Raw genomic sequence first — 27,110 nt, 5'->3', positions numbered from 1 at the left:
CTACACTGGCTGAAAAAATTGGTTGTGGATTCTGACACAGACTACTTTAAATGATTTAGCCAACAGAGGCACAGTTACATTTTACAGTACTTTAATTTCACTGTCACAACCCTCTAATAATACACAGTTATATGTGTATGGCCAGTGCACTATTGTTTAAACCTTCCATAAGCCCCATTAATAATTTGCAGGCAAAACTCCACATATTACTACAATAGTTTCTTGTTGAACATCTAACAACAGTAAAACCTAACCAAAAAATTCACAGTTCTTGAATAATAAACAGGTACATATGGAGCAGACACTGTCACTGTTTTTATACATGGCCTAATTGTTTAACACTTATTCCACAGTTAATTTGAGGCATTGTTTTTGTTCTAACCAGCACAGGTTACTCGTCTGAAACTCTGCCTTGGACTGACTGTCTCATGACCAAAAATCAGGCCCTTATACATCATCACAATGATAGGTGCTGAAACTATACATTGTTTGAAGTGAAATTTACAGAAATTACATTTAAAACTTAACTCACTTAATTAACTGAATACATTGAAAAATTTTGTCTTTTTAACAGTCTCTTCTACTGCGAGAGTTAGGGCGAATTATTTGTTTAAATCATGAAATTAACATATATAATTATGTACACAATACTTTTGACAGAACTGTTAATTACTTTGGAATTAATGAAGGACTGGTTTTGCTAACATGTTTTTGAATGGAGCTAAATAGATACTTAAAGATTACTAGTACTTCGTCTTCTAAACGTTTACAATTAAATAACAGAATTTATACTTTGTTATATGTCAACAATAAAATTTAAGTTATGAAACAATCACTTATTTCACCCTATAACAAACGATATTAACTAGGACTAATCAAAGTAAATTAGAACATCAATTACATACATAAAACTAAGCACAAAATTAGATCTGGCGTTATATTCTTTAAAACTGAGGGCCAATATTTTCCTTTTATGAAAATTCAGATTATATTCACGTATGGTAATGGTAAATAGTTAAAAGTAACAAAACAAATTTAAGGAGGCAGATGGCAAAACAAGAGGGGAATTAAAATTATCCCAGCTTGCTTCATCACAATTGGACTGTTGATGACTGGAAACATGTTGCCTGGTTGGATGAGTTTTGTTTCAAATTGTATCGAGCAGATGGATGTGTACAGCTATGGAGACAACATCATGAATCCATGGACCCTGGAACCCAGCAGGGGACTGTTGAAGCTGGTGGAGTCTCTGTAATGGTGTGGGGCATGTGCATATGGGACCCCTGATACGTCTAGATACAACTCTGACAAGTGACATGTTTGTAAGCATCCTGTTTGATCTCAGCTGCATAGTCCATGCCATGTCGTGTTGCAGCATTTCTGCATGCTCGTGGGTGCCCTACACAATATCATGCAGGTGTACCAGCGTCTTTGGCTCTTCAGTGTACATAACCTATTAAAAGCTGAGGGAATAAAGATGTCTATTATTACAACATTAGCGTAAGAAATTACCTTCATTAAAGCTGATTTTTGTTCAAAAAGGTGTGAATAGTGCAGTTACCAAATTTTTTGAGCTTTAAGCTTAACTGGTTGGTTGCAAAGCAACAACTTAAAGTAAGTTAAAAATGTTGCTTCTGGCCAACTACATCTATTCCATTGTTTTATGAACAGCATGTTACCTCAACGAAGAAGGAAGGAAAATAGTCCCAGCATCCTATCAACATCAAAGTCATTAATGAGTAAATCACTTGCACAAAGGAAAAGGAACTCTGTCAGTGTCTTAGGTATTTATATATTTATTTATAACCATCCATTGATAACCATCATCCTAATGTTTATTTTAAGTGACACAAAAAAAACAATGGCTTTCCTAAATCAGAAAGGTTCAATGGCAGTCTGCGCCACAGTCTTTACAAATTCTCAAACAGTTTCTGATCCAGAAAACAGTATCATAGAGTTAAGGGATAATAAGACACCTACCTCAGGATTCCTGCACAGCAGCACTCCCAGCTCATAGAGAGCAAAGGCAGAAATGTGATGATCTCCCACCAGATTGTCAACATCAACATTCTTACGTCTGGCCAAGCAAGTTCGGAAGTTGGCTATAGCCTCCTCAGTGTGTCCCAAACAACACTGTGCTGCACCCATCACCAGATGCCGTAAACCAGTCATTGGTTCCAGGCCTGTAGTTGACTGGCAGTCTGGGAAAACAACAAATTGTAACTGAGAAAAAAATTATACCATAATTTTAACAGAATGAGAATACCTCAATATTAATGTGATTAATACTATACACACACGCGCGCGCGCGCGCGCCCACACACACACACACACACACACACACACACACACACACACACACACACACAAAATCATAATCAAACTACAGCCTCATAAAAACAAAAATCTTTATGGGGCAATTCAAATGGACACATACACACAAATAACAGGAAGAAGTTATGTAGGACACATAGTGAGAAATTTAATTCTTTATTAAAAGTATTCTTACAACAAATGAATCCAGTTTTCTTTTACAAAAGGTCATGAATAATTAGAGTGGAAGAAGAAAAGGAAGCATGTAGGGTCAAAGAATTTTGTGATGGCAAGATGGAGCTTTATTTAATGCACAGGGCTACTGAAGATCAATACTTAAAGGCACACTGCAAATTTGCGTAGTCTACCACATCATAAAAATTCAAATACAAGGCAATAAGCCAAAAAATGCAAGATTTCAAGACCAGATCATTGTAGAGACAATCTGGCATATGCTTGATATGATGAAACTGAGAATGGGAAAATGTTTAACCTCGTGATGATAGCAGTGAGACAGATGTTGGGTTCAAATAATTGGCTCCTAATTCCATTGTAATACACTATATACTCCATCTGCCAACATCAATTATGACAAATCAACTTGTTAAGATTGTAAAAACCATTAGGTCATTAAAAAACATTATCTCTTTTTGTCATGAAGGTATTTCAACCAAAATACTACACAATAGTAACACATATTCATAAAAGTGGAAATTTTTGATTAGTCTCAAATTAGAGACTCATCTCCCTCCTTCCTGGGTCCTCAATTCTTTTTTTAGGAGAAAACTTATAACAGAGTAGTACATCACATTTCTGATGATAGCCTTATAACAACAGTTCAGTTTGGCTTCCATAATGACTTTTCTACGCAGAAAGCAATATATGACCTGTTCTGGTAGAACTAAACAATAAAATTTGTCAAGCTGAAATTTTCTGTTCTCTTGTGAATATGATAGGAAATACAGGGTGTTTCACAATTCATGTTACACACCTCTAGAGGCTGTAGAGGGGTCTTTGTAGCTCAAGTTTTACTTAGGAACCCATTCCGGAAACATCATCCAGTGACGCTATACAGCATCAGAGTTGTAGATGGCGGCACCTGTAAATGTACATATTTATCAGGTGATTCCATGATGATGTTACAGACTTTTTAGGATGATGGAGAAGGATAAATGTATTAATTTGAAGTAAGGGTCCATGTACAGGAAACAAATGAGTCGAAAGTTATAAGCAGAAACCATTCTGATACCTCTGACAGTGTAATAATGTACTGGTACTGTGTTGCTAAGAATGTAGGGTGAGCAACTTTCAGAGGTGGTAGTATGGACTGAAACAAGGTAAAAAGTCCAATAAAATGGACTCTAAAATGCATACCTTAAGTGCTATGAGCACACAATAGAGGAGATGTGTTTCACAGCAGCGAAGATGAAAAAGTACTCATAGTTCCTCAGGTATGCATTTTAGAGCCCATGTTTATTGGACTTTTTTCTTGTTTTGGTCCATATTACCACCTCTGAAAGTTGCCTACCCGACAACCTTAGCAACAACAGTACCAGTATATGTATTCCACTATCAGAAGAATCAGAATAGATTTTTGCTTATAACTTTCAACTCGTTCATTTCTGGTATAGGGGGCCTTGCCTCAAATTGATGCATTTATCCATCTCCATCATCCTAGGAAGTTTGTCACATCATCGCAGAATCACCCTGTACACAAACACATTTGCAAACGCCTATAACTTTGACACTCTGTAGCCTTGTTGGATGATGTTCCCAGACATGAGTTCATACGTAAAACTTGAGATCTACTAAGTCCCCTCTACAACCTCTTAGAAGTGTGTAAAAAGAACTGTGAAACACCCTGCATTACAAACCAAGTTCAAACGAACGAATGAATGAATGAATCAATTGCCCTAGGGCTGCCTGACCTTGGCCCTCAGGTGCTCCTCCTCTGCAGACTGTTTACAAGTATCTTGAGTACATCATATGTTGTGGACACTGTACAGATCACAAAAAATCTGTTGAAAGGGTAACTGTCAGCAGGGTCCACCAGGGACGCATGTCACACTCAAAAGCATTAACAGTGGCACCGCCACCACAGAGACTACATTGCATCTGCCGTCACATGGTCACCGAGGACCACTGTGACATTTCTCTACTTGCATATTTAGGTCATGGCTCAACCTCCAGAATGCAGCTCTGCTCATCCCTCTGTTCTGAGCTCAATGCCAGCCACACCACAACTCATCAACTGGATGTGATGTCGAGCACATGCAGGTCGCTGCTCACTCGTGCCAACCTTGTCCTGCCACATCCAGTGGCTCCATCTCTCTGATACATGGCTCGCATCTACACTTCACAGCAAGCATGATGTTGCTACAGCAGCCACCAGGGGAAATACTCCACAATGGGACTGGTATTATTACTGTGACTCTTTGACTCTACTTGTGATAGTGACCAACATCACTATGGACTTTGATTATGTTACTCATATATGATCAAGGACGATCTTTCAGTTTTTATTCAGACTCTGTCTTAAGTGTAACTTAACTCCTGGTGTTCTGTTAATAAAGTACTGGTAGACTACATGGAAATAGTCACTGTTATACCCTTATGAGTCAGCTCATGGTTCGCTGGCTCCAGTATCACCTTAGAGTTTCATCTGCCACCCATCTGCCATTGCCTTTCTCCAGCTGTGGCTGACACTATTGCAGCCATGGCGGGTTCTCTTCTCAAAAGTGGCACTGGCCCATAGTCATCTGGCATCAGAGCAACCAGACCAGGTTACCGCCATGACCTTCCCACACATTGCTCTCCCAGCCGCTTCAGGAAGATGCATCCTTCCTCACAGGGATAGTGAAACACTTCATACATCTACTTCTGGTTAACTTGTGTCTCTATATAGTTTTCCTCACTTCCCTTGATGTTTTGTCCTCCATTATTTTAATTTTCCTGCAGTGTCCATCATTTCATGTTCCTATGCATGTCTCCTTGTGTTTTCATTCCTGCGGTGTAGATCACGTCCCCATGCACACAAATTCTTGTACTCCAGTGCACACCAGTTTTCAACTAGTGTGGCATTTCCGCTGCCTCGAGTGTATCGCCACCATTTGAGTATGTTTCCCTTCCCTTGCTGGCACCATCACACCTCTGGCCATCCTCCCCCTACTGAGCCAGACGCTTGCACGCCGCTTCATGATTTTTAATGGGCAATGCAGCCACAGCCAGCCCTTTTCCTGAATGTGGCGCAGCACCTTGTGCCCTGAGCACTGCAGCCATGATTCTGCCATTTGTTTTCTTTTCAGGCACACTCAGTGCCAAGTCTTCTTGTAGGCAAGCTCAAATTGTCCACGCCTCTTTGGGAACCACTTCACAACCTCTGGGACTGGATTCCTTGCCTGGGTCACAGCCACCGTGCTTCCCCACATGTTGGTGCAGTGAGGAACGCACCCCTTCTTTGCGGACACCTATCACCCCTGTCAATTTGGTACTTCTGTCTCCCTCCATGGGGTAAGGGGAGGCAAGATCTTGTATCTACCATCAAGATGGCTTCTCTCTCTTTTCCCCAACAGGGAAGGGATAATACACACATCCATTGTAGACCACTTCAGCTTTCCTGCTCAATGTCCATGCCCTGTGGTAGCCTGTCCTTGGACCACAGGCTCTCCTCCTCTAGAGATTGTTTACAAATATCTCAAGTCCATCAAATGCTCTGGACACTATAATGATTACAAATGATCTGTCATGCTCACCAAGCAATGCACACATCAATAATAGTGCAGCGACTAATGTGCGTTCATGGAGTGGCTTTCCTCCAGCTGCTACTTAATTAAATCGTGACACGACCTCGAGCAGGCAACTTTGCTCATTGATCAGCTCCACGCTTGAAGCTGGCCACACCATGACCCATTGAGCTCTCGCTCAGTATGCCAGTTGTGCTAACTCTGATCCCTCGCATCCCTTGACTCCGTTCCTGTGATGTCTCGCTCGCCCCTCTACAACAAACCACACTATGACGTCACTCCAGCAGCCACCTTGGACATAACTCCAGCAGCAATCAGGGGTGATATTCCGCAATAGGACTGGTATTACTACAGCAGAACATTTGTCTGTCTACTTGTCCTAGTGACCATCATGACCGATGTCACTGTGGAATCTTTTTGTTGTGCCTACCTGAGACTCAGTATCTCCACTATTAGCAACTTTTCTTCTTGTTATATTGGAATTTGATTCTGTTACTCATATCTGATCAAGGGGATCTTTCATTTGTTGCTCAGACTGTCTTAATGTGGAAGTTAACGTCTAGTGTTGTGCTATGAAGTACTGGCAGTCTACCTGAGAATGGTCACTTTATTTATGTGCAGCCTTAGAGCTAAGGAAACACACTCAGTCACCAGTGGAGATTGTCGGTGCAATATCAGAGCAGCCAGAAATGAAACATATTACCATCAAAAGAAAATTAATAAGTGTCTTAAAAGAAACAGTGCCAATCTATTACAAATATCAAGAATTTTGAGAACATATCAATTATCTGGAAAAGAAATGCCTGGAACTTCATGCGAGCAAACACAATGGGTAAGTATAGTTCTAGAGATACCACTATAAAGTAAATTTCTAACTTTAGTCTCTGCAGTAACAAAGCTTCAAATGAGAAATTCTGATACCAAGAGGCACAAAAACATCCTTACTTTATACCAACAGCCACTAAAAAGACCTATCTCCAACCATCTGTGAAAATATATGTGTAAAGCATACTGTGTTTACCAATGCCATGTTAAACGCAGTAGTAGAAAGTTTCACTGTAGAAATAAGTAAACCGAAAAAAGATTATCTTGTTGAAATCAATGGCAATAGTGTTTATAAAAACAACAGCAAGGCTACACTTCAAAAATCTAACAACTTACTGCCTGAACTGTGTAATACAAGCATTGTTGCAAACTTGGTAGAATGACATGATTTACAACAATCACCATGTATTAATTGGAAAAAAACCCACACACACACACACACACACACACACACACACACACACACACACAAAAAGCCAAAGGTCAGCGCCAAACAACTGTGTTGTAAATATGATTGCTCGATATAACTAAAAATGAACTGCCAGGCAAAATCAAACAATGGAAAATTCAGGACGCACTGTAACAATATTATGAAAAGGATAGTTGCTTTTCACCATACAGCAGAGATGCTGTGTTGGGCAGACACAACAAAAAGACTGTCAGAAAGTAAGCTTTTGGCCAAAAGGCCTCCTTCAAATTACACAACATACACACATGCAAGTGCAACTCACACACACGTGACCACTGTTTCTGGCTGCTGAGACCAGACTGCGAGCAGCTATGCATATGAGACAGGCAACCAGGTGGTGGTGATGAGGAGGATGCCGCGGAGGTGAGGGGGAGGGATAGCAGGTGAGGGGGAGGGATAGCAGGTTAGGGGTGGGGAATGATAAAATGCTGCTTGTGGGAGCATTAAAAGATGAGATGGAGAGAGGATAGGGGAGCTAGTTGCAGTTGGGAGGTTAGACAGAGGGCAGGGAGTGGAGGGTGAGGAGGAAAGGAGAGAAGTAAAAATACTGAGGGTGGATTGGTGGAATAGATGGCTTTGTAGAGCTGGAATGGTAAGGACAATGACTTATGGAAGTTGAGGCCAGAAGGGATACAAAAATGTAGGATACATTGCAGGGAGAGTTCACACATGCACAATTCAGAAAAGCTGGTGTTAGTAGGAAGGATCCAGATAGCAGAGGTTACGAAGCAGTCACTGAAATGAAGAACGTTATGTTGGGTGCCATGATCAGCAATGGGGTGGTCCAGCTGTCTCTTGGCCATAGTTTGTCAATGTAGAATACAGCACAGTGGTTGCAGTTTAGCTTGTATATCACATGATTGGTTACACAGGACTACCTCTTGTCATGCCCTGAAATGAGAAATGTCCTACCCACTATCCTTTCCACTCCTCCCACAGTGGTATTCTGCTGCCCACCGAACCTACACAATATCCTCGACCATCCCTACACAACCCCTGGTCCCAACCACTTGCTTCATGGTTCCTATCCTTGTAATAGACCTAGATCCAAGACATCCCGTATATCCTCCCACCACCACCTACTCCAGTCCAGTCACACGCACCACCTATCCCATCAAAGGCAGGGCCACCTGTGAAACCACTTATGTGATCTATAAACTAAGCTGTATGCCACATGAATGGCTGCTAACAAGCTGTGGCCAAGAAACAGCTGGACCACTCAGTTGCTGAACATACCACTCAACATGACTTTCCTTCATTTCAATGACTGCTTCACAGTCTGAGCCATCTAGATCTTTCCCACAAACAACAGATTTTCTAAATTGCACAGGTGGGAACTCTCCCTGCAATATATCCTACATTATCATTACCCCCCTGACATCAAACTTCATTAATCATTGTTCTTACCCATCTAAGTTGAGTGTGTGTGTGTGTGTGTGTGTGTGTGTGTGTGTGTGTGTGTGTGTGTGTGATGTCTAATTTGGAAGAAGCCCTTTTGGCTGAAAGCTGACTTTCTAACAGTCTTTTTGTTGTGCCTACATGCAACACAGCACCTCTACCATATGGTAAGTAGAAACTATGCTTTTCATAATATTGTTAAAATGAACTATGGCGAACATACAGACTGTAGTAAACATGAACAAAAAGGGAAAGAAGGCAATATTAAGAGACCCAGATGATAAACCTGGTAAAGTGGAGGATCCACTTACTACAGATTACAATAAAACTTCTGTAGTTTCCTTTAATTACTCTTAGAAATAAGTACCTATCTATGGAACACAGATTTGAAGGACCTGGTAATACAACAGACTATTGGAAAAACAATAACTCAAATACATATGACTCCTGGAGTGGTAGACCAACAAGAAGGGATAAAATAATTTAAGATTATACATTTAAATATACAATATGGTAGAAACAAACTTGAGTTATTGTAGTTATTTGTGGAAGAACATTCAACCACACATGTTAGTGATAGCTGAATTTGGACTAAAGACCTGAAATGATGTAATATAGATTAAAAGGTTACTCACTACCAGTTATTAAAGGTAGAACAATGCCAACTTTGTTTATGAACATACTGTAATTTTAAAAAAAAATAATTTCTTTAACATTACTACAAAGTAGGTACAATTGAAAAGGAGCCATAGTGTAGTTTGTCAGATTGATTCTGATGATATTATACTGTATTTGTGATGAAATGAATTTGCTTTGACCTTTAAGGAAGACTGATCTTTATAATTATCTAAATGAACTGTAGAATTTGCATTCTTGGTAACATTTCAGTTCATTTGAAAAGTCATCTGGTTCCATTTTTATTGTCATTGTCAGATCTTAAAAAAGCATCAACACAAAGGACATGCAGTACTAAACTGTGTGTCCATGTGTTGTCTTTTTTTTAATCTTTTAAACTAAATTGAAATACAGCCGTGACTGTGAATTCTACAGTATATTTGGTAAGTTACATATTAGTACAATAAATATGAACCTCACTGATGTATCAAGCTCTCATAATTTTATAAATATGATGAGCATAGGTATCAAAATAATTGAGACAAGCTCTATCACAACAGATTTTGCAAAACTCAGGAGAAATATTAAATTACAGTAGCTCAGATTTAAATTTTCTGACCACTTTTGTCACATGACAGAGTCCCTAAATTTAGCTAACCCAAAAATAATAAAACTGTTCAATAGAAAGAAATTCTGATTAGCTGTAATACCACCACCTTTAAAAGTAAGCCAACACAAGAGTACAGGAATACTTTTTACTAGGTGAAAAGGTCCGTCAAATAATGAACAAGTTCCATCCAACCCTGCTGAGACACTACAATAACTGTTGTCCTGTCAGAGACATCAAGATGGTTTTAAGATACTGCAAAACTTGAAATAATGCTTGGCTGAAACTTCCACTCATTATCAATGGAGCCAGGCAGGTACATATGATCAACCTTCTCCACAATGTAATTAATCAGCAGATTTTTAATGAAAAATGTAATAAGGTAAGAAAACCTTTAAAATAGGACTATCAAACATTGGGAAATGAAAGCACAGCAAAGAGTTAAACCAATCTGATAATCTAAGTAAGTATCTTGGGAAGTAATTGATGAATGTAAAGCTGTCAAAACAATGAACACAACAATTACACTTTTTTTGCCCAACCAACTTATATTAATACACCTTCATGCCAGGACTCCATTTCACCCCACACAATATACTGATTTTGAATTTGTGAAGGCAAATGAGCAGGAAGTATGCAAAGTAAAAAAAATGTTAAAAGAAGGACGTGTCAAATGACTTCAGTTTATTGGGAGAATTTTATAAAAGTGTAAGTCATCTATAAAGGAGAATACGTACAGAACACTTGGGCAACCTATTTTTGAGTACTGTGCAAGTGTTTCAGGTCCTCAAAGACTCAGATTAAAGGAAGACATCTGGTACTGGTACTGGAACTGTACTGGTAGGCTTAATCAACACTTGAGTGTAGCAGACATGCTTCATGAACTCAAATGGGAATCCCTGGAGGGAAGAAGACATTGTTTAAGTTAAACACTACTGAAAGAAGCATACACCTCACATAAGGACCATGTAATGTTATGCGCATTTAGGGGAGCTAATCGGCTGCCCAGTAGTGCTATGAGGTAAGATGAACTTGTTGCACAGTTGAACACCAGTGGGTCCACAGCTCAGGGTGCACTGCAGCCAGCCTGGCTAGATGACTGTTTCTGGTTAGCATGATGACCGTTTCCGGCTAGCATCACTGGGTATGGGTAAATCCTGGGAGTTGGGAATTGGCACAGCTGTCACATGGATGGCCGTTGTGCAGGAGACAATGCTCCAAGAAACTGTGTAGTGCCAGACAATCTCAAAAATAGAATGTCAAATCAAACACCTTTCAACCACCTAAATTTCCAAATTGTTTCATTGGGCTATGAGGCAGGTGATGTTTGAAGTGATCACTATCACAAAAAAATTCACGGATACCAGTCTTTAAATGCTGGCCGCTATTCTGACTGGATCAAATGATGGCATCTTCTTGCATGTCGGTCAGGGAGTCTGAAGATGGCATAATACATCGCAGAAACTGGTAGCCCCATAAAACAACAATTTGAAAATTTAGACAGCAGAAAGTGGTTTGATCTGACATTCAGTACTGAAAAGCAAAGGTCCCGCAAACCATCTGTCGAAAGGTGGACATACAGAGAATCTTAAAAGTGGCTAAGTTACAGGGCTCTTTGAAATTCAAAAACTCACAGTAAAATATTAATGCACATCTGAATATATCTGCAATCTCAGAAAAATTAGGCACGTCTGATGACACAACAATATTTTCAATATATTTAAAATGACAGAAATTAACATTTCACAGCTTATACACATTTTCACAATCAACCTCTGCATTAACAACTTTTAAATGCTTCAAGCAATTTCAACAAATGGTATCTCAGACAACAGCACTGCAAGATAGCTACCATCCCTGAAAGCCACTCATTTGTAACCATTTTATATACTGACTAACACTGTCTTTTTATATCTTTTTCATTACATAAATGTTTGTCAGAACATCGTATTATCCACATTTACACAGCAAATGAAGACTGCATCAACACCTCATATTTTGCCGTACTCATGTCGTCATGTCTGCAGCTTGGGGTCTTGCGGTAGCATTCTCGCTTCCTGCGCACGGGGTCCCGGGTTCGATTCCCAGTGGGATCACGGATTTTTCCTGCCTCAAGATGACTGGGTGTTGTTGTGTCGTCTTCATCATCATCATCGTTCATCCCCATTACAGTCAGAGGAAGGCAATGGTGAAACACCTCCACTAGGACCTTGGCTAGTACAGCAGTGTGGGTCTCCCATCGTCCCCTACACTCCTCAGAGTATGGGACCTCATCATCATCATCATCATCATCATCATCATCATCATGTCATTATTTAATGAACAGTTTATTATTTTGCCAGTAACTTGATTTAAATGTTATTTGCAAGTGCTATTAAAAAGCTGTGCTGTTTAAAAGTGGTAAATTGCTTTTGTTAGCAGACACCACAACTGAAGAGAAAACTAAAAGATGCTTCAGTTGAGGGGCATAAATAATTGTTTAAACACGATTTAACTACAATTATTTGTCAATTTAACATGAACACACTTGTGCAAGAATGCTGGGTTATTTATTTATGCACAAACTATTACTTACATTTACTGTAAATGATCTGAGCGTAATCAAATGTTTATTTCTTTTACTTGAATATTGTTGTAATATATTAGTTTAATGTGAGAAAGTGGTCATGATGAGCCAAATCATGGTTGTAGAGTGTAAGAATGATGTGGGCATGGCCTTCAGCCAATGGAAAAGCAAACAATAGCCGAACGCTACAAGAGTCAAGAGGAGACTGTGACTTTTTGAGGGAGGAACTCAAGGGAACAATTCTGAACACTTGGTGTTGAGTGTAACATGCATGATTCAGTCATATAAGTGATTGATTCTGGGTAGTGAATGGCTCCCAAAATCTCTAACTTTTGAAGAGACTCTGAACTCACAAGAGGTCTGAATGTGCTGCTCCAGAGTAGGACTCTAATCTATTTCCATGTGATTTATGGAACTGATAATAGACAGAAAATGAATTACTATTTTTTTGTATCATATGTGATAATTTGTAAATCATCAGGTTAAACTTTGGAATGTTTTGAGCTGGTGAATATTTCATATATTGTGATTATGAAATGTATGTGTATCTTCAAGGACTGTTTAGTCTGGGGATTTTATTACCATTCTCATAACTCTTTCAACATAGCTTTACTGCACTTGATAAGGAAATTTTTTTGTCTGAATATCATACGGCCACTTCCTGTTTACCTCAGATGTCCTTTCTTGAATAAACATTATTCAACGTAATTCTCTGTTGTCTACATCAATTACAGATGTTAGACTAGAACCCTTGTTATTAAATTATTCATTTAACTTTTATTTTGTATTTTTGTGTATTTTATTAACTTGCAATTCTAGCCAATGCACAAACTATTGGACAGAAGGATCACAGATACAGGTTATTATTTTCAATGAATTGGTTGCGGGACATGAAAGCAGACATGTGCGGCTTGACCCTATGGCTGCATGGAGCTATTCTTTTCATACAAAGCCATTGATTGTCCAAACACCTAAGGAATGAGCAATATCAGGTGAAGTCCCGACTGGTTTGTTGATGTGGGATGCTTTTAGGAAGAGCAGCTACTCAGCAGCAGTTGCAATTGGAATTTTCTCATCTGGGATATGAGTATAATCCCTTTAGAGTTGCAGCTGTGATTTTAATACATTATTCCAGCAGAGATCTTGACGGTGGCATAGCAGCAGTGGCATCCATGGCAGTGCTGCCCACTAGTGGCAACTTTTGAGTTCATCAGCATTGACACTTCAGGCAGCAGCAGTATGGCAGAAGCAGCCAGCATGACCAATAATTTATATACTTGCACTCAGTACTACCCAGGACTGCAGCAGCTGAATCACATTCTCCGTCAGAATTTTAACAACCTCTCATCGTGCCCTGAAATGAGGAATGTCCTACCCACCATCCTTCCCACCCCTACCCCAGTGCTATTCTGCCACCCACTGAACCTACACAACCCCTGTTCCTAATTCCTTGCCTCATGGTTCATATCCTTACAATAGACCTAGATGCAAGACCTGTCCCATACATCCTTCCACAACCAGCTACTCCAGTCCATTTACAAGAATCACCTATCCCATCAAAGGCAGGGCTACCTATGAAAACAGTCTTGTGACCTACAATTTAAGCTGCAACCACTATGCTGTGTTCTATGTGGGCATCACAACCAACAAGCTGTCTGTCCACATGAATGATCATCAGCATGCCAAGAAACATGTGGACAACCCAGTTGCTGAGCACACTGCCCAACACAATGTTCTTTATTTCAATGACTGCTTCACAGATTGTGCCATATAGATCCATTGTGCCAGTACGAGCTCTTCTGAATGTGCAGTTGGGGAACTCTTCCTGCAATACGTCCTATGGTCCTGTAACCCTTCTTGGCTTCACCTATTGTCCTTTACCCACCTATCCCCTTCCCTGTTCCCATTCCAGCACCAGCACTACACAGCCTTCTATTCCACCGATGCAGCCACATTCTTTTCACTTCTCCCCTTCCTCCCCTTTTACTTTGTGTAATCTTCCGAATGCACCTAGCTGTCCTAATGTCTTTCCACCTCACACCTGTATGCTCCCACAAGTGGTATTTTACTGCCCCCCCACCACTACCCTGCTATCCTCATCCCAGCTTCGTTCTTACCCCCCCCCCCCCCCATCCCCCTCTCCCCCAGATGATGCTTCTCCAATTATGTGCAGTTGCTCACAGTCTGGCTTTGGCAGCCAGATATAGTGGTTTTGTGTGTGTGTGTGTGTGTGTGTGTGTGTGTGTGTGTGTGTGTGTGTGTGTGTGTGTGTGTGTGTGTGTGTGTGTGCGCGCGCGCGCGTGCCTGTGCGCGTGTGTGCCTGTGTGTGCGCGCGCGGCAACTGTATCATAATTTCAACTAATTCAGGTTCACCAACATACTTCAGTTTTCATTTTCTTACATTAGGGGGTCATCTTTTTAAAATATTTCATTTGAATTACTATCAACAGAAATGCAAGTGAAATTAAAATAAACCATACTCCTTGGATACCCGAGAATCCATAAATTAAATAATGCTTTGAAAGACAAATTTCTTTTCTAATGCCACAAGCAGATATTTCAGATGGCATAAATGGCTATGGAAGAGAGAATTATCTAGACAAAAGCAACAATTTTTCACTACAAAAGCAGGGGAAAAAAGAGTATCAGAAGAAATGGCTTCAAAATTCACCCACAATAATAATTGTTCCACAATTAGCTACAGATATCCCAATTTTACTCATAATTCCATGCATGTAAATGCTACTGTGCTGGAGAGACATTCAGAAATAACTACCTTCCAGTAGCTGATGAATGTGGGTTTGATCACAAGATGGCAAAGCATTCCACAAGAAGAGCAGCTCAAATGCCAGCAGGCAGCAGTAGGCAGTATCAAATACTGGCGTAGTTGTACTAAAATGATGCGTCCGTCGTATGATGAAAATCTCAAGTTGGGAGCTTGAACGGTGGTTTCCAGAGGAAGCCAGCAAAGGAGCTTCTGCTGTCAACTGAGCAGCCTCTTCCAAACGCCCTGCTGCACCTGCACAGACTATAAACAGAGAAAACTTGAAAGATGGAGACTTTTTCTCACATGTAATGCAGACATTCAAAGATATGAAAAATACATGAGAAAACTACGTAAGGAAATGGAATGAAAAATGAAAATGAAATGTTTATAAGGAGTAAAGGTAAAAACTCACTGAACAGTTTAGGTACTAAGTTGCATAAGTCAAAAGGTGGGTGCCCCTCCCCCCCCCCCTCCCCCTTCCAAACACATATCCACATCATGGCTGACTACACTGTGCCTGCAGTGCAGCTCGACTGGTGTGAGGGCAGGGTGGAGTGAATAAGGGGAGAAAGTAGGCAGGGAGTGGTAGAGACAGTTGGGGAATAGTGGCTGATGGCTAGGTAGGAAAGGCAACAGGTGCACATAACAGCGATGTGGCACTGGTTAGTTTGCTCTGGTCCAGTGCCAAGAGAGTAACGTGCAGTGCACAATAACATGGAGTAGTAGACTGGTAAGTGGAGATAGAACAGATAATGAGGCAGCCTGTGGAAAGAATGGTTGGAGTGCAGGATGAGTGAAGTTATGATTAGTGGGCAAGAGTTGGGTAGGGGTGATTGAGGTCACGAGGATTACAGGGTCAAAGGATTTGTTCCAAGGACAATTCCCATCAATGCAATTTATTGAAGCTGGTGTTGGCAGGGGATGGGGATTTGAGACAGCCATTGAAACAGATCATACTGTGCTCAGCAATGTGCTTTGTGGTTGAGTAATCAACTCTGATGAAGGAAACAGTTTGGGAGTAGCCATTTATTCAGGCGGAGAGCTGGTTGGTGGTCATGCCTACAAGAAATGCTGTGCAGATATTACAACAGAGCTGGTGGACTGGAGAAAGACATGCTAGATGGGTATATGAGACTAGTCTTGCACCTCGGCCATCCACAGAGATACAAACCATGTGGCATGGGAATCGGAATAAGTTTGGTATAAGGCTGGACTAGGATATTACTTAGATAGGGTCACAGAATACCACATTGGGAGAGGTGAGAAGGATCATGGGTAAGGTGTTCCTCATTTTCAAGGGTGATGACATGTAATTGAAGTCTTGGCGAAGTGTGTGTATCTCCTCCCAATCCACTCCGCCACATCATTTTTTGCTATGCAATATTTTCCCCAGCCTGTAGCCAGAATGAGCTCACCAGTGCCACATTTTTGTCCCATGGACGTGATGCCTTTCTTCCAGCTGTCAGCCACCCTTACCCAACCCGCCTCCTAATCCCTGACTTCTTCCTCGCCTCATCCAACTCATGTTAGAGAAACCCTTATCCTAGACAAGCTGCAGTGCTGGTACTATGTAATCACACAGATGTTTCTACAAATGTGTATGTGTACTCTACAGCTCTAAAGAAGGATTCATCTTAAAACTAGCAATGTTCTCAGTCTTGTGCCTAAGCCTATTGACTACTCAGACCTCAGTTATTCAATGAGTTGTGACCATCACTTCCTAAATTATTTATATTCCACCAAGGACTTTCCATTACCAAAGCAAATATTTTATACTGTTAACCTGTCATCAAAATATGAGCATCTACTAACAAGCCGTCAAAGCAAGAACTATTGCAGCAAGGCTGACAAATCCAAATGTCAATTTTGATTGAAACCGGAAGTTTTTGGCATTTTGTAAAATTTGTTAATAGTGCATTTCCTTCCTTTCCCTTCTTCCCTTTCCTTTGTTTAGGTGAACAATGCAAACAAAAACTGAAAAGTTCAAGATTAAACTGTACTTTAGAGTGTCTGTCAGGCCTGATTTAGTAGTTGCTCTTTTGAGAAGGAGACATTTTTGTCATCAATACAGTCAGTATTTTTGTTTTCCGTCCACATAAATAGTTTTACTGTTTTTTTCTATTAAATCAGGTTTACGTTTGACATATGAAAATGTTATGTACTTTATCAATAGCCAGTTGGTCTCCTATGTTGATTCATGTTTCCAAGTCTTTATCTGCCTGGCTTCCCTCACCTTAACCTTGGGTAGAAAGAAGTTCATTATTTCAACATTAAAGAATCCAATGCTCTACTCTCAAACATGGTTTGATCATTTATTTTATCAACAATAAGGGAAAGCTGAGGTTCCTGCTGCTTCTCTTGAGCAGAAATAAACATACATTACATTCAACACCAGACCACAGTGGTCAATAACCTGTGATTTATTGATCACTTTTTGTTCTTAAATGCCTTATATACACTACTGAAGGGTCCTCAGTTCTCAGTTTCATAATACTGTACAGAAATACTAAAAATAACCACAAATATTGACAAAGTATACTATCTTAACAAAGTACAGGGTATCTAAAATAGCAAGGCAAAAGTTAAATTTAATAAATGAGGCAAAAAATTTAACACACCCAAGTAATCAAGGTTACCTTAATCAAAGTCATTTTAGAACATGCATTTAGGAGAGTAACTGAAATAATTATGAACGCACCACAGGATGAAACAAACTAAATCATCTGAAACATGCAGATGCCGCATATATCTGCAGAAAACGTATTGAGGAACTTGGCAAGCAAGCATTCTGGTCTACACATTAATATCACAAAAGCAAAACTCTTAGAAATTAACAGGATTAACTATAGCTAAGAATAAAAACTACTTCGTCTGATACACATTGCAGTTCACAACTGATATCACAAAGAACGCTTGGACAAGAAGGGTGGGATTTTGTCTGGAGAGCAATTCACTTTTGTGCCTGAAAAGAAGGTAAATCTGCCCTTAAACTGAGGGATGGTGAGAACACTGCAGTGCTGTGATTTTCTTGGAGGATGTATGCCCTTACCTTTTTCTGACTTTTGAACTAATTTACCTAGCTGGCTTAACAGGCACTGAACTGTTATACAGCTTGGCATTTTTCATATGCACAAGTCATTGTAGGAGGTGAAAGGAATGTTAACAGAAAAAATTCTTTTACAAACTGGGAGTTCAGTCCTGGAACTTTGTATTTTAGCCCAGAAACTACCCATAGATTTACCGAGCCACCTATCTAAAGATAAAAATCTAATTCTATATCAGTCCTATTCCAATGTAAACATTGGAAAATCCAGAATGGAATAATGACAATATTATGAGAGGATAGACTGCCAATCACCATATAGTGGAGATGCTGAGTCACATATAGGCACAACAAACAAGTGAGCTTTTGGCTAAAAAGGCCTTCATCAAAACTAGACAACGAACACACAACACATTTAGGCAAACGCAACTCACACACACATATGACCACAGTCTCTGGCTGCCAAGGCCAGACCATTCTGAAGTGACTTGAATGATTGGGTTTTAAACCACAAGCAGGAAAACAAAATCAGAAAGCCATAGAGGGAATTAGCAACAAACTACACTAAATGTATATATAAGAGAGAGGAGAGGAGAAAAAGATACAAGGAATAAAATAGGATTAAAAGGTGCATTATCCCAATCTACATCACTGTAATAGGCAGCACTATAACATTACACTACACCAGATGCCGTTGACTACAGATGGATAAACACGCAAGGAAAAACGTGAGGACAATGGAAAAATATTTAATATTAATAAGTTCAAGTGGATAATTGTTATAGTCAACAACAGTATCAGGCAGACGCCTACAGAAGAGTTGTGGAAGTGCACAGCACTGTACTGAGAGACTAAACTGGCAACAACTGTTGTCAGGCCTGTTGGTCTAACAATAAATCATGCACATGGAAACCAAGAGGTTGCGGGATTGAATCCCAGGTGAACAACGGAAATTTTCCAATTTGCCTTTAACTTAGCCTTCACCTTTTTGTGACATGAAGATTTACCCGAAATGGCATTTGGTTTGGATTCCATGTGAAACTATAGGTCACTTTTACCTATTAGGATTACTGGGGTAGGTAGGGACACACAAGATTCCAAAGTGGCAACCAACTGAACAACTTGTACAAGGTCATTGAGCCACACAAGATTTTTATTACAGCAATTGTCTGCTGCCTTTTACTTCAGTTCAGTTGAATCAAAATGACAGAGTTTGTGGAGGTGGTGACAATTTTTTGTGACATTAGGCAGTTGATGTGCGACTTTTGTAATGGCTGGCACAGCTTTGGCTCTAAGGTCTTTCCAGAAAATTTCATGCTCAAATATACAAGATTTAACAAAAATATGTTCTTCAAACAAATGTTAATGTAATATTCATTTACAAAATGCTACTAAATACCCATACTCTATGGTCTGTGTGTTACCTGCTGCAAGGTATGTGTAGAAGCTTTTAGACCAGCGAGACCGTGTTTTCAATTGCATGAAGCAGCGATGGGCATTATTCCAGTCCAGCTGTATCAGGTGACACCAGCCCACTTCATGCAGGCAGAGAAGCTGTATTTCTCGCTGGGGTGATCTCGTAACTGCAGCTTGATAGGCTTCAAGAGCTCCATCAATATTTGACTGTTGAAAGAAAAATAGGCCACATACCTTTAAATAGGGCTTGATTTTGGATTACCAAATAGCTATTAGAGAGTATTTCCCAATCAAGACTGAAAAAGGGTCTTGCATTGACATTTCCATTATGTATTCACAAAGTTATCATGTTCAGAATCATGATTTCTGACACATTCATTGCATCCAGTAACTTAATAATGTAGTGAGTAAAAATAATAATTATTCCCCAATAAGAAGTTAAAATAGATAATGCCAAATGGATACCTAAAAGGTCTATTACTACAAATATACTCATAATTTAAAGTAACTGCACTATAATTAGTGTCTATTGGCTTTCCCATTCAATTCTATTAATTATTTCTTACTTTTTCTACCCACATTTCAAGTATTTCCATTTTGTATTCTGTAAGCATATCTATATATTGTCACGTAGAGGAAGGTGTAATTCGATGAATGACGAACACTAACTTCACTTAGCGAAGGTTTATTCAGAACTTGGCACATACAAGAGCGCGGAGTGAACTGCCTCCAGACAGAGCACATACAGTTACAGAACATTCCAGTACAATGATTCTTGACATTCGTGGATACTTCCAGAAATTAAAATTTTACAGTCAAGGTGAGTTTTGAACTCACAACCCTCCATGCAACAGTCCATCACAACCACCACACCACGGTGACAGCACCACTCAGCCTCTTCTACGACATTGCTCCCTTCTTAAGAGAACAGTGTCTCGGTGTTACATCCTCCTAGTCCGGGAACAAGTCATCGGTCCTGCATACTCCAACTCCCAATGACTGATACTCACCCTTGGTCGTGATCTTCTTAGAACTTCTTTTGCCGCTACGCTCTTCATCACCTTTCTACTTGTTGCCTGTCGCTGGAGCTCCAAATTTACGCTGGGTTGCAGAATCCTTATAGGGCTTCATTCGAAGGGTGGACCGTATCTCAGATCTTTTGTCATCTTGTGTCTGGGTCAAAATCTTCAACTTCGTAAGTAACATCAGACAATTGTCTTACAACTTTATAAGGTCCAAAGTAGCGCCTGAGGAGCTTCTCAGAGAGACCAACCTTCTGAACAGGAGTGAAGAGCCAGACGAGGTCACCAGGCTGGTAGACAACAGGGTGGTGACTCGCATCATACCTTCGGCTATTGTTTTCTTGAGCCTACAGCATGCGGAGTCTAGGTAATTGCCGAGTTTCCTCAGCTCTGGTTAACATCTGGCGATGTAGTTGTCATTCATGTCATCAGGATGTAACGGAAACACAGTGTCCATGATTGTAGTCACCTCACGTCCATGCACAAGGAAAGAGGGTGTATCCTGTGGTGCTTTGTTTGGCGGTGTTATAGGCAAACATCACGAAAGGTAGCACCTCATTCCAGTTGCTCTGCTCAACATTGACGAACACTGATTACATGTCGGCCAAGGTCTTATTAAGGTGTTTGGTAAGCCCTTTAGTTTGCGGATGTTAGGCAGTCGTCATGTGATGAGTAAAGTTGCACCCATGGTTTATCTCTGTCACAATTCGATTGAAAAACTTTCTCTTGATCTGTAATTAATGACCTTGGGGCACCGTATTTTAATACAATGTCTTCTATGATGAATTTGGCTACCTCGGATGCTTTGGCCACTTTCATGACTTTTGTAATGGCATAGTGTGTCAGATAATCAGTGCAAACAATAATCCATCTATTGCCACTAGTAGACATTTGAAATCATCTGAGGAGGTCAATCCCAACACGCTGGAAAGGCATTTCGGCTAAAGAATCTTGTTGGGCACCACCCCAGATAAACTTAGCATCAGCTTTTAACAACTCTTGGAGTGGCCTGGCTTTGATACAAAAGTCTTTGATAAAACAATGGTAATGAGAACATAATCTGAGGAAGCTTCTCACATCTCTGACACTTTTAGGAATAGGAAATTCCATTATAGATCTCACATTTTCTGGGTCTGGCTGCACACCTTTGTTTGACACAAAGTGTCCAGGAATTTTGATTTCTTTTGCTCCAAAGAGACTGTTTATTGGATTAAGTTTCAGTCCACCTTGTTGGAGACACTTAAGAACAGCCCTTAGTCTTTTTATATGCTCATCAAATGTCTCTGAGAACACTATAATGTCATCTAAATAACAAAGACACATCGTCCACTTCAGGTGACTTAGAAGATTATCCATCATCCATTCAAAAGTTATTGGTGCATTACACAAACCAAACGACATTACCTTAAACTCATACAGGCCCTCAGGAGTGATGAATGCAGTTTTCTCACGATCAGCCTCATCTACTTCAATTTGCTACCAGAGTACATGTCCATGGTTCAGAAAAACTTAGCACCCTTCAGACAATCTACTGTATTGTCAATTTGTGGAAGAGGGTAAACGCTCTTTTTAGTTATCTTATTAAGCTTCCTGTAATCAACACAAAAGCGGCAACTGCCATCCTTCTTCCTGACGAGAACCACTGGTGATGACCAATGGGCTCTGTGAAGGCTGAATGATGTCATTCTTAATCATTTTCTCTACCTCGTCGCAAATTATTTGACGTTCTGTTGCTGACACACTGTATGCTCTCTGGCTTATTGGTTGATGGTCTCCAGTGCAAATCTGGTGCTTCACTGTCGATTTGTCTAATTTGCTCTTCACCCATGGATTGAAGCATTCAGGATTGAAGCATTCAGAAAACTTTTGAAGAATGGCAGGTAGCTTCTTCTGTTGTTCCTTAGTGAGATCCTGTGATAGTCGAGCTAGAAGATCTTGTCTCATAGTGGTAGTGCTAATTTTGCCCACAGACTCAGCATGGGAGGTTTCTATGATGCGCAGCTGTTCTTCAATTAATGGCTCAGTGTTTGCTATGCACATGCATCTTGGAAGGATCTGGAGTTCTCGGCGACATAACTATCCACAATTCACCAAATCCGTTCTTAAACGAGATGACAGAGGCTGGGATAACGAAGTTATTCTGCAGTGGTATGGTTCTCTTACATTCCACTACAAGATCCATGGGTTGATGCATGGCATGACACATGGCAGTTACCTTTCTGGCACTGACTGCAGGAATCATCACTTCATCCAGCACACAGTCTACACACACACTGATGAGCATCTTCCTGTCCACAGCAACTCGTCTTGTCTAGCATAATCTTCAAGCGACCACACTCTACAATTGCCTAATAAGCTTTCAAAAAGTCCCATCTGAGAATGATGTCATGACTACACTCTTGTAAGATGATGAATTCCAAGGGCTGTGTATGGCCACTTATACCAACACGAATGATACATCTTCTTGTGGGTTTTACGTATTTCCCATTAGCCACCTCCAGTAGACATGTCTTGTTGTCGATGATGAATACGGTTTTCTGCAACTGGTGATGGTACTTCTCCAAAATAACTGAATATGATGCTCCAGAGTACACAAGAGCTTGGGCTGGTCAGCCATCCATGAGGATATTGACATAGTTTCCTATCATTTTTGTAGTGATCAACGGCAGAGGATTTTTCTCTCTCCAAGGAAGGTCGCACCCATTAGTTTTCCAGGTTGCGGGGGCTAGGTGATCGGCTGGAGCTTCTAAACGGCAATGGAGACCTTGTTCGCCATGTTGGGGCAAGCTTTTGTCGATGGTTACCTATGTCGTCCTGCACCATCTTCTTGTTCATCTTCGTCGTCCTGGAGTTGGTGTCGGCTAAGATCGGTCTGCTGTCTTCTGGCGCGGGCATCATCAAATATCTGCCACCTTTCTCGACAATAATGCACCACATGTCCCGGTTGTCCGCAGTGGAAACATACTGGTTGGTTATTCTGGGTCCTCTAGACATCAGTCTTCCTTGGTGCCGAAACAGGTTACTCATGCGGTATTGTAGGAACGTAACTCTGCCTGGGTTTTGACTTTTTCACTGTTTTAACCCTTTTAGTGCCAAATACGATCTGATCGTGATCCAGATTTTCGGCGAAAAATGCCAGTAACGATCTGATCGTGATGCCTTTCTCATTCATTTTTTCTGCGCTTGAAGGCAAAGTTGTTAGTATTTCCTAGCGAATGAGAAAGGCATCACGATCAGATCGTTACTGGCATTTTTCGCCGAAAATCTGGATCACGATCAGATCGTATTTGGCACTAAAAGGGTTAAAGGGAAATGAAGGACGAGAGATTGGGTTCAATGTGTGTTCCACTTCCTCCATTATGACCTCTTGAAGCATCTCAGATTTTTGCTCGCCATGCAATCCAAGTGCCTTCTGAACTTCCTCTCTCACCATCTGATGATGAACACTTGTGAAATTAGTTTCTTCCTCCATCAGAGACATTGATATGATGGTTGGAAGCCATTCAAACTTCTTGTGTGTAATTCTTTTTTGATGCATTGTCCTGATATACTGGCACCATTTTATGAAGTACTCTCCTTCAGAAGTAGGGTTTGATACATGTCTTCAGCAACACCCTTCATGAGATGTGCAACCTTATCTTCCTCCTTCATTTTAGGATCCACTATTTTACACAGCTCCAAGACATCTTGAATGTAGGATGCTGTAGTTTCTCCTGGATGCTGTGCTTTGCACTTTAATTTATCTTCAGTCTTGCACTTCTGTTGTCATGTGTCACCAAAATACTTGCGCAGTTCTGCCTGGAATACTTCCCAGTTTGTGAACTTCTCCTCATTGTTCTCATACCATTGCTTGGTAGTGCCCTCCAAGTACAAAAATACGTTAGCCAAACACACGGTGTCTTCCCATTTGTTAAATTTGGCTATACGCTCATATACTTTCAGCCACTTGTTTGGATCATGGCCATCATTACCAGGGAACCCGAATGGATGTCTCATGTGGTGGCACACAGTTCTCATCATAACGTCGTCATCTTCTTCTGTCTCTGATAGATTGCAATCTGTTGAATATGGCTCGAACTTGGGTTTCTCGCCATGTAAACATTGGTTCTGTCGCGGCCTGATGGGAGCCACTGTGCCATTGATAATGTGCGCTATCAGAAGTTCCAATACCCAGTGCCTCCACCAGAATAATTTCACATAGAAGAAGGTGTAATTCAATGAATGGCGCACACTAACTTCACTTAACGAAGGTTTATTCAGCACTTGCACATACAAGAGTGCGGAGTGAACTGCCTCTGGCCAGAACACATACAATATATATACAGTTACAGAACATTCCAGTACAATGATTCTTGACATTTGTGGATACTTCTAGAATGTACTCGAATCGAATATAGAAATTAAAATTTTACAGTCAAGGTGAGTTTTGAACCCATGCAACAGTCCAGCATCACAACCACCACACCACAGTGACCGCACCACTCAGCCTCTTCTGTGACAATATATTGTAGAGTAATTTCAAAATCCATTCACAATGATGATGAATAAACATGAAAATCTAATCTGGTTAGAATACAACAAGTGATCCATCTAGCCGTATGTCAACCCAGTGCGTGAACTATTGCGGTATCCATGAAGCAACCCCATTTCTTCAAATAAAAATAATAATTATAATAAAATAATTTTCTGCACAGTGTTGTGGACTGCAGCCAACAGGGAAAGGAGAGATCCTATGGTACATTCGATAGTGTGACAAATTCTAAGTTCAATTTGAAATGTACTTACACTGTATTACAGCAAGACAAAGAATATTGTTTACAGACGCTTGCTTACTAGAACATAATGTTGACCCACACAGTGTGTAACACATCACACTCTCCCACCACTCACTAATAATAAGAACAATACAGAAACACTTCACAATGCTTTACACCCACCCACAGTTACCTCCCTCTGTTATTTGTATTTTAGGCAGAAAATTTGAGCTTGTACAGTGGACAGCTGTTAAATATTTGAAGAAAAATCGGTGGCAGCTGTTAAGAAAAGTCATTATATTTTCACACACCACACCACACCACACACACACACACACACACACACACACACGCACACACACAAATCATTAACTCAGAGATGATTATTCAGTGTCCAATTAATTAGTCTCTTGTCAAATTTGCTTCCAAAGTCTTTTTGCCCTTATGAAGAAGCAATGCATTTATAACGATAAACTAGTGAAGACAGCAGAGAATAACGAAGGTAAAAAGGCGAGAGCTAGTAGAAATCCTTGGGTAGCAGAAGAGATATTGAATTTAATTGGCAATAGGACAAAATATAAAAATGCAGCAAATGAAGCAGGCGAAAAGGAATACAAAAAAATGAGATCGACAGGAAATGCAAAACGGCTAAGCAGGGATGGCTAGAGGACAAATGTAAGGATTTAGAGGTGCATATCTCTAGGGGTAAGATAGATACTGCCTACAGGAAAATTAAAGAGACCTTTGGAGAAAAGAATATCAAGAGCTCAGATGGAAACCCAGTTCTAAGCAAAGAAGGGAAAGCAGAAAGGTGGAAGGAGTATATAGACGGTCTATACAAGGGCGATGTTCTTGAGGACAATATTATGGAAATGGAAGAGGATGTAGATGAAGATGAAATTGGAGATATAATATTGTGAGAAGAATTTGACACAACACTGAAAGACCTACATCGAAACAAGGCTCCAGGAGTAGACAACATTCCATTATAACTAATGGTAGCCTCGGGAGCCAGCCACGACAATACTCCACCATCTGGTGAGCAAGACATATGGGACAGGTGAAATACCCACAGACTTCAAGAAGAATATAATAATTCAAATCCCAAAGAAAGCAGGTGTTGACAGGTGTGAAAATTACCAAACTTTCAGTTTAATAAGTCAGGGCTGCAAAATACTGACATGAATTCTTTACAGACGAATGGAAAAACGTAGAAGCTAACCTTGAGGAAGGTAAGTTTGGATTCCATAGAAATGTTGGAACACACGAGGCTATACTGATCCTACAACTCATCTTAAAAGACAGAGTAAGGAAAGGCAAACTTATGTTTCTAGCATTTGTAGACTTAGAGAAAGCTTTTGACAATGGTGACTTAAATACTTTCTTTCAAATTCTGAGGATAACAGGGGTAAAATACAGGGAGTGAAATGTTATTTACAATTTGTAGAGAAACCAGATGGCAGCTGTAAGAGTCAAGGGGCATGAAAGGGAAGCAGTGGTAGACAAGGGAGTGAGACAGGGTTGGAGTGTATCTCAGATGTTATTCAATCTGGATACTGAGCAAGCAATGAA

General features: G+C 40.3%; 1 protein-coding gene across 1 annotated transcript in view; it reads right to left on the bottom strand.

Annotated features, from left to right (window-relative positions):
- LOC126162820 (tetratricopeptide repeat protein 39C-like) overlaps window positions 1-27,110 on the bottom strand; it is an 87,679-nt gene that overhangs the window by 8,016 nt on the left and 52,553 nt on the right. Inside the window, exons 7-9 of the mRNA XM_049919567.1 lie at window positions 19,771-19,969; window positions 15,313-15,564; window positions 1,981-2,201 (exon numbers count right to left, since the gene is read on the bottom strand). Coding sequence (XP_049775524.1) covers window positions 1,981-2,201; window positions 15,313-15,564; window positions 19,771-19,969 — 672 coding nt within the window. The remainder of the gene's footprint in view (window positions 1-1,980; window positions 2,202-15,312; window positions 15,565-19,770; window positions 19,970-27,110) is intronic.

This window comes from Schistocerca cancellata, chromosome 2 (assembly GCF_023864275.1).
Source record: "Schistocerca cancellata isolate TAMUIC-IGC-003103 chromosome 2, iqSchCanc2.1, whole genome shotgun sequence".
Classification (NCBI taxonomy): Eukaryota; Metazoa; Arthropoda; class Insecta; order Orthoptera; family Acrididae; genus Schistocerca; species Schistocerca cancellata.
The sequence above is the reverse complement of the archived record's forward strand: the minus strand, read 5'-3'. Positions and strand labels throughout refer to the sequence as shown.